Source organism: Eumetopias jubatus, unplaced genomic scaffold (assembly GCF_037043125.1).
Source record: "Eumetopias jubatus isolate StellerSeaLion01/CBP00866 unplaced genomic scaffold, mEumJub1_p1.0 scaffold_4, whole genome shotgun sequence".
Classification (NCBI taxonomy): domain Eukaryota; kingdom Metazoa; phylum Chordata; class Mammalia; order Carnivora; family Otariidae; genus Eumetopias; species Eumetopias jubatus.
The window spans coordinates 14,696,976-14,706,014 of NW_028274810.1; the positions used below are offsets into that span (position 1 = coordinate 14,696,976).

The 9,039-nt window shown below is 54.7% G+C and overlaps 1 protein-coding gene across 2 annotated transcripts in view; it reads right to left on the reverse strand.

The window, feature by feature from the left end:
* Positions 1-8,784, reverse strand: part of SLC6A17 (solute carrier family 6 member 17) — a 28,572-nt gene extending 19,788 nt beyond the window's left edge. For both annotated transcript variants that reach the window (XM_028102169.1, XM_028102168.1), the window contains exons 1-4: positions 8,499-8,784; positions 3,818-3,975; positions 2,045-2,171; positions 972-1,153 (exon numbers count right to left, since the gene is read on the reverse strand). In XM_028102169.1, coding sequence (XP_027957970.1) covers positions 972-1,153; positions 2,045-2,171; positions 3,818-3,975; positions 8,499-8,784 — 753 coding nt within the window. The remainder of the gene's footprint in view (positions 1-971; positions 1,154-2,044; positions 2,172-3,817; positions 3,976-8,498) is intronic.
* Positions 8,785-9,039: the final 255 nt, after the last annotated feature.

The following is a 9,039-nucleotide window of genomic DNA, read 5'->3' on the forward strand; positions in this document are numbered from 1 at the left end:
CGATCTCTGCGCGCCTCCCTCTGCGCATCTATAAAACAGGTGTAAGTCTTCCTAACTCATAAGGTTGTTGTGGACCAAAAGTGTTCGTACGTGTGGCAGAACCTGGTAAGTGCCCTCAAGTTTCAGCTACTGCTTTGGCCTGTGGAGAGGGAAGAGGTGGTGGCCAAGAATACTCTACCTTCCCAAGGCTTAGCTTCCTTACTCGAGAAGTCCATTATGGAACCTGGAGCCTCAGACACATGGCCGAGGCCCGCGCTCCAGCTCTGGGACTGATTGGCTGTGTGATCTCAGGGGAGGGGCTTTCCCGGCTCCTGGCCTCAGTTTCCTCATCTGTAGAACGGATGGATTGAGCCACAGGGTCTCTCATGTCCTTTCCAGCCCTGGCAGTCCGTGAATACTGGTACATGACAAAGAAGAAAGGGCCCCTACTTGAAGGGGTGTGTGGGATTGGCTGGGCTGCGCCCTGACAGAGCATCGGAGAGCCACCCTCGGAGGCCCCAAGGCCCCTTGGCTCACAGCACCCACCTGCTCAAGGCGCCCCTCAGTTCACACACGATGCGCTGCTGATTTCCATCAAAAAGTGCTCAGAGCAGGCTCTTCTAGGGCTTTTGCTTGGGAACCTAAGGGGCTAGGATCTAGACGAATGTCCCTGGGTCCGAACTCCTAACTTTCTTTCTCTTTAAAGTCTGCGGAGCAGGCCTGAGGTATCTGAGCACAGAGGTGGCTGGGGGTCAAGCACTGATTTTCCACAAGCCCCCTCCTAGCCACTCCTGGTGGGTTGTTCACAGGGAACAATGATGCAGCAGTGACACGCCCATCGCCTCCACGGCGGGTCTGTGTCGTCATCCTGAGCCACCCAGAGGCCAAGCCCACTCAATAGACCCTGCATGGTGTAACCTGGGGTCCTCAGCCCCCTGCCTGCCATGCTCTTCTGTGGCCCCCTGTGTGGGTCTGACTCCCTTCCTGCTCACCTTCCCCGAGGACTGGATGCCCTTGACGACAGCCATACCCACGATGCTCCAGGCCACCAGGAGACACAGGGTCATCTTCCAGTTGAGGCCGCCGCTCTCCGAGATGGAGTTGGATATGTCCAAGGCCTCTCGGTACCAGAAGTAGGTAGTGGCTGAGCTCTTCTCACACTCTGCCTCCACCACTGGAACAACAGCCCTGTTGTTGAGCCCTGAGAGGGGCTCAGGCGGGGCCGTGGGGCCCACCTCGTCTGCCTGTTTCCCCCTTGGAAACACGATCACTAGCCTTGGCAGAATTCTACTTGGAAGAGGAAGTAGCCCAGCCAATCCCACATACCTGAGCCCTGAGAGGGCCTCAGGCGGGGCCGTGGGGCCACCTCGTCTGCCTGTCCCCACCCAGGGCAGCAGTGGGCGAGCCCCCGGCTGAGTGCGGGTAGCAGGGAGGGCCAGTGTTCCTTCTGGGCTAGCCAGGATCTGGCAGACCCTGAGGACTCCAGATGGGGCTCCAGATGGGGCCCGGGAGGCTTCGGGACACATGGATCTAGCTGAATTTCCTCACATGACACCCCTGCCCACCTCCATCCGTGGAGGGCAGCAAGGATTAGGCAGAACTGGCCTCAAGTTCCCTGGGAAAAGTCCTGAGCTAGGAGTTAGACATCTGGTTTCTCATCCCAGATCCTGGTGCAAAACACAGGAAAGCCACTTCTGGACCTCAGTTTACCCATCTGTGAGGTGGGATAAATCATCCGGCCTTTTATAAGACTGGCATGCAAATTAAGGCTGCTTCCAGATAGGATGGTATTCGAGTAACACAGGATCACTGATAACAACTGAACAAAAGCCACACTTTCCGGAGTTTTCCCTACACTCATTTCATTCAAGCCCCTGAGAACTCTAGGAGATAGACCATCAGAATGGGAAATGAGGATCAGAGAAGGTAGATGTCTTATTCAAGGTGACACAAGTCAATGAAATCCCAAATCTGTGCCTAAGCCTCTTAGGTTCCTTCAACCCCTTCCTGGGACGGGCTGGCTGGGGTCTCCAGGTGGGGTCCTACTCAGGGGTCCCCTACTTGCCTGCCACAGTCCCATTCCTGATGACAGGACATTCACTCCACGGCAGCGGGTACTGGAAGGACTTGAAGAAGTAGAAGATGCTCCACCCGATGATCACATTATAATACAGCCCAACAAAGAGGCAGACCTGAGGACAAGGGTCCACGGTGGGGGGAGGGCTCATGGAGGCCGCAGGCTACTCCACCCCAACCCCACTCCCAGTCCGAGGCCCAGGCTCTGGCTGACCACACACAACACTTCGAGGTCTTGCAGGAGGAGGAGGAGGGGGAATGAGGCACGGGCTTTGAAGGCCTCCACCTAATCCTCTGTTCACCTGGTATTCAGGGAATCCACAGAGGAATGTTTCAGATATTAAGATCTCTCCTTTAAGCAATGAACTCTTAAAATGTTAATCCTTTCCAGTTTGAAATTCTTCTAAGATGCTTAAAGCATTTCCCCATCATTTCCTGATGACTCAGGATGACAATTCCAGAGCTGCCCTCTGGGACCATGGAGGCTGGCACAGCTTTTGCCTCTATAGACAACAGCCCCAGACTGTAGTGCACTTGAGGTTCTGCGGATGCGTCTTGCTGGTGTCTTATGTCCTCCCTTCTCTTAGGACGCCGCTCTCTCTTTGGTACTGGCAGTAGCCTGCCCCCAGACAGATGTCACTTCTCGTGTCTTGGAAACACGATCAGTAGCCTTGGCAGAATTCTACTTGAAAGAGGAATGAGTAGATTCGGACTAAGGGTCCGAAAGCTTTCTCAGAAAGCAATGCTTTTACACACAGGGATCTGCTGTACCTGCTCTGGATGCTGAGAGGCCCCTTCTACCTCCAGGGGCCCAGCTCTGTTACGCTGATCAGTGTGAGAGCTGAGGGCCCCTTGCTGTCTCATTGTCACCTGAGCCCTGGTGTGCAGGAGCAGACACTCCTACAGCACACTTTAATGGGAATATAGAGGGAGAGAGACCCCTACTTCTTTCGCTTGGGCACTTTCACGCTGAGGGGAGACCCACTCACACTCATGAGTACACACATGGCCAACCCGAGCAGAGGACGCTGTGTTGAGCTGTGTCAACCTGGGCAGAGGTGAAGCCCAGCAGGACTGCGGGAGCTACACAGACCCTCCCCCAGTCCCTTCCAGGAGCAGGTGTGAGCAGGGGCACCCATGTGCTTTACCCTTAAGGGAAGCTCAGTTTCCTTACTTAGAGAACTAAGAAGAGCCTCACCTCCAGCCCCGTGAATGAGCCTCACCAAGCTCCCCATCCAGGCCAGTGGGGCCTCTCTGGCTCCCACTGTTCCAAAGCCTCACCCCTCCTGGGTTAGCCATGGGCTCTTGTCTGAGACCTTCTCCAACTCTGTTCCTGTGCCTAGCAAACTGGCAACGAGACCTCATGCCTCAGGGCGGACTTTTCCTGGGCCACACTCTCACCCAATTCAAATACTCTTCAATCAAGGAAAGAGGAAGGGCCTCCCTCACACAGGGCTGACGCGCTGGTAAGCAGACAGAGGTATCCAGATGGTCCACGTTCTCTGCGGTCCGGCCGCAGAGAACTCCAGCTGAGACGTCCCAGCTTTTCATCCTTGGTAACAATTCCAAATATTATGTCCTGCTTCAGAAAGCACAACTCACTTTCAATGTAGGAAATGCGTGGCCTTGAGATGCTGGCTGTAAGCAGTTCTCATGCGGAGGGTCTCCCTCCCTGCCTTTGACCTGGCCCAACTGCAAACCCCATTCCCAGGAGCAGCCCCTCAGCCTGCCTGTTCCTGCCCAGTGTGGGCCCCCGACTCACTATGCAGCTGGAGAAGCCGATGCCCCCGAGGCGGGGGCACACGTAGTGCCACACGCCAATGCTGCCGCGGCGGATCCTCTGGCCCACGGCCAGCTCCAAGAAGAAGAGTGGGATCCCGATGATGATCAGCAGCACGAGGTAGGGCACCAGGTAGGCACCTGGGGAGGAGAGAGGAGTGTCAGAGGGTGTCTGGAGCACAGCACCAGGGTGTGGGAGGACAGCCACGTCCTATAGTCTTACCCACCCCTCTGACCATCCTCAAACTGCTGCCAGTCCTTGTGCTCCTGCAGGAGTGGTCTGGTTCCTACGTGTGACCCACCACGCACTGGCCACCCGGACCCCCCTTCTTCCCCTTGGCTCCCCTGATCTGAAATGCTAAGGGAGGACTGCTCGCAAGGTTAGATCCCGAGAGAGACAGACAGATTCCGTACCGTCTCTCAGGAATCCACCATCAAGTCCTGCATGGACCTAGTCGCCTCCTGACGTACTGTGTGGACACCTGTTCACACTCCCTCCTGCCCCCAGAGAAGTAGCCCCAGAAGGAGTGGGCCTCATTCACTCGCTGCTCCCCAGAGGCCCAGACCCCAGGCACGGCCTTCCCCGCCTCTGAAACAGACGCTGAGGCCGCAGACCAGGCAGCTCCAAGGAAGCGGAGCCTGGAAGCTTTCCAAGGAGAGAGGGTCTGACCGGCACCACCATTAATCTACAGCTAATTGGGAGGAACGAGAGAGAGAAATTAGCAGTTCAGAAAAGCATAGCCGGGAGGATGGTAATGGATAGACAGAATGGATCTTGATAAAGATTCCGGATGATAAATTAAACTCACTGTCCCTGGCCTCACTGCAGACACAATCTCAATTCTAAGTGACAGGGCATTTAGCAGGAGAATTAAAATCGTGTCTGGACACAGACGAGTGATCTGTGCTGAGAGTTGTGCCAGCAACCTAGTGCTGTTAGCAAAGGCGCCAGACAGCCCCAGTCACCAGGGTCCCGGTTGTCAGCCAGCACCCCCAGACCAAGCCTTGCCGGCTGGGAGTATCCAAAAGACCCCAAGCCACACACGGCTCTGCCTCCCGAAATATGACATTCTACGTGTATCCAAGCTTCGAAAGAAACCCGGGTATCAGGCATTTCCTGGGCACAAGGCCCGGCACTTGGCAGTTGTTTATTGCAGGTCGACCCTGTGCCAGGCACATGCAGGGGGGTCTGGGGGCAAAAGAAAGCACAGCCACTATCCCAGGACAGCTCGCAATCTGGGAGGCAGGACCCGCAGGTTCACGTGAGCCATGTCAGCACACGTGCGTGTGCACGCGCACGCACGCACACACGCACGCGGACTGGTCACAGAGGGCCAGCTGAGCACCAAGCATGCAGAGGGAGGGGTCAGCGTCCAACAGAACTAATCAGGAAAGTCTTCCAGGGGCGGTAACGCACCCAGTCTTCTATGACAGCATCTAATTCATTAAACATACACCTACGCACGGCCACATGTACACATAAGTTCAACTTGGCACTAACAAGCAGTACCATCCTGGCACTGAAAGGATGGGGGGCCTGAAGGACCCCCGGTTCTGTCTCTTGGTCTTGGGTTTGGGGAAATGAGAGAGGAGGCATGTGACGTGCAGAAAAGCGAAGGGACACGACCTCACTGGTTTTGTATTTCAGCCATATCCCCTTTGGGTGGGGCAAAACGGGCAGGGAGGTGGGTTTCGGGGTGTCCCGAGGGTAGGCTGGCGTCTTCTGTGAAGGCTTCTCTCCTCTCCCCAAAGAACCAGGGAGAGTCTCCACGTGTGTGCTGTCCACAGAGCAGTCCTCAGCAAAGACTGGCCACGGGCAACCCGCCACCTGCCACTGGGGCCAGTGGCCTGAGTCGGGCCCAGGGCACGGACCTGGCGGCAGCTCTCCACCCCGCACCACGGCCCAGCCACGCACAGTGCTCAGCGGCTGGGGTCCAGGTGAGGATTTTTGGTTAGGCAGAGGTCTTTTTTTCTTATCAACCCTTGTTGAAATCATTTGGAAATGCACCCTCTCCTGCCTTCAAAAATACAATTTGGAGACGCAGCGGGATTCCCTTTGATATTTCAGTGACTTGCGGGAACTTCGGGTCCTCCCTCTCAACAGCTGGGAGCACTGTTCAGGGTGTCAGGGTCTAGGAAGCCGGGCTGTGGCATCTCCGAGACCGCCTTGATCTCTGCAGTCTCCATCTTGGTCTATACTCTGGGTCTTGCTTCCGGCAAACCCTGAGGTTATTTCTGAGATTTGAAAGACCACCTGGTTCTCAGCCTGTTGAGACGCATACCAAGTAGGCTGAGACCGGACCCCGGGGCCAGACCTCCTGGGTCTGAATCCTAGCTCTGCCACTTACTAGCCGTGTGACTTTGGGCCAATTCCTTGATCTCTCTGTGCCACTTTTGGTCATCTATCTGAAGAGGATAATAACATTCGGCAGAACCACATGAAACTTGCTGATATGTGACCATCTTTGACTCAGAAAAACACCCATTTCTCATGCTTCAATGCTACCTATTACATGGGGCTGTTGTGAGGATTTACATGAGTTACTTCGCCCTAGTCAGCACTTGATGAACATTTGCCTTTTTCATAAAAATCAACAGAAAAAAAACAAGCAAACTAAAAGAACGCAGATCAAAGGAACCGTCAGCATTGAGTGGTGCGAGCTAAGCAGAGTTCCAGAAAGCCCACCCAGATTTAAGCCAAGTTTGACCAGCTCCCCCACGGCTCAAAACCACAGAGCTGCCTCTCTCCACCCAACAGTTTTCTCCTTCCTGTATCTGAAATAGGATCATTAGCCTCCTTCCAAAAATCATTTGGGATAACTTACCGTAATACTCGTAGAGTACAGGAGAGTTAAAGGCAGAGATAAAAAGGGATTCTAGGAATCAGAGAGGACGGAAGAATGGGAGCAGCAACAAGGAGTGGAGAGCTCAAAATTCTGAGCGCTAACAACGCTTTTCTTCTGGGGGTTGTCGACGGTGTCTGGCATCAGGGCGATGGGCTGGTGGTACCATGAGGAGGAGAGCTTTGGCAAGCCCACTGCCCCGGGAGTGTGTGTGGTGGGGAGAGGGACTCTGATTCAGCACCCAGCACCCAGGCAGAGCTGATCATCTAAGCCACAAAGCACAAGGTTAGAGGTTACCAGCTGGAGTCCCCAGAGGCGACGTGTCTTCTGACGTCACCGTGGATGCCTCTTGTCAGCATCTCTCAGCACATAAGAAAACCACACACATAGAGTTGTATCCTTCTTTGGGCTGGTCTTGTATCGACTCAGTGACCTGAGTCTAGCCATGCCACCCAGACCAAAAGCTCTAACTGGCAGTTATTGATTGATTGATTGACTGATTGATGCGGGGGGCGGGGAAGACCTTGCAAAGCATGGGGAGCATATGGTAAATAGACCATGGTCTAGTGGAAGGATAAAAGCCTCTGGCCTCAGTTATACCGGCTCGAGGGGCCATCTCACTTCCTGCCCTTCAACAGAAATTGGAACGGAGGGGAAGCCTCCAGCCAGACTTGGCCTCTGGGTCAGAGAGGGTGTGTTCTGGGGAAGAGGGAGTGTCCCTGAATGGGGCTGCATCTATGGGAGAGGCTCCGTGGCCAGAGTCCCGTGGAGCAGAGACAGAAGGAGTAAGGTTAAAATGTCTACAAAGCTGTGGCCAACCATCAGGCTGGGGTGTAGCAGTCCCAGGCCATGGGGACTGAGGCACAAGGGCTCTCTGCTGGCTCAAGTCACTTTCCCAGATGTCCCAGCTTATAAATGTCACTGTCTTCAGCCTGCTAGGTTTTTCTTTTTATTTTCTGTTAGCTTTCCCCTGGTTTCAAAACAAATTACCTTTGGAACATTCCAGGCTGCCTCAGAGGGGCTGCTACCCAGGTTTGATACCAGGGGTAAGATCCTCTAGGTGGATTAAAACGCAAGGGGTAGTGTGAGGCCCCCTCCTATCTGGGAGGCAGCAGCGGGTGTACTTGGATGCCAGGGCCAAGCTGTCCAGGTTAGAATCCTTACTTTATCACTAGTTGTGTGACCTTGAGCAAGTCATCTAACCTCTCTGGGCCTCGGTTTTGCAGTCTCTACCATGAGGATAATAACTCCTTCCTCACATAGGGTATAGGGGGAATCAATGGTTGAAGTGTATAAAATTGGTGTTTTGGTTGTTCCAAGATGCTCAAACATCAGCAGTTTCATGCATTTCAGCCTAATATCCAGTAAGTGTTAAACAGTGCCTGGCACCTGGCAAGCATTTAATTAGAATGGTCAACCGTTGCTCTTTACTATGCATCAGATACGGTGTTAAGCATTCTACATGTAAAGTTCATTTAATCTTCCCCACTCTGCCATGAGGCAGGATCTACTATTATTCCCATTTTACAGATGAAGAACAGAGAGGTGCAGAGAGATCAAGCAACTTTCATGGGGTCACAGAACTGACTGGCTGCACTGGGGTCTCCACGCAGGGCATCCTGGGCCAGAGCCCGGGTCCTTATTATCACCATGCCTGACAGCCTCTGTTAACCACTGGCTATTTCTGAGGAGCCTTCCTCTAGAATCCTGAGCTCCACCCGCCAAGAGCCCCAATTCTGCATCAGCAAAGGGTGTTCTTTTTCACCCCTGGGCCTGGCCCAACTGCAGGGCGCCATCGGGGCAGGCAGGGCCACCTCTTACCGCCTCCGTTTTTCTGGCACAGGTAAGGGAACCTCCAGATGTTGCCCAGGCCCACAGAGAACCCAATCTGGGCCAGGATGTACTGCAGCTTGCTATTCCAGGCCGGCCGGTCCTCCGCACCCAGCTCCTCGTCTGCGGCCTTCTGCTTGCCGCCTGTCTCACCCGCCATGTTCAGGATGCTCTGCTTGTAGTCCACCGGCTCCTCGAGGGCCAGCAGGTCGGCCACCGACTCCGTGACATGCTCGCTGCTGTGTTCGCGCTGGGTCACCTTGCTGTTCTTCGGCATTGCTGCCGCCTGGGCCACGAAGCCCTGCTCCCCAGCACTCAGAGAAGGTGACACTCGGCTGCTGTCAGCTCCTTCTCATCCGGGGACCTGTGAAAGCGACCAGGTGAGCAGGAGAGGATTAGCTGACCACACCAAGAGAGGTGGGGAGCCCACGTGGACCCAGATCCCCTGTCGCTCCAGGGCACATACTCAGAGGCCGGGCAGTGAGTGGCCTGGAATATGGAGCTTGCCTTCCTCCCCAACAGAAGGTGCCCA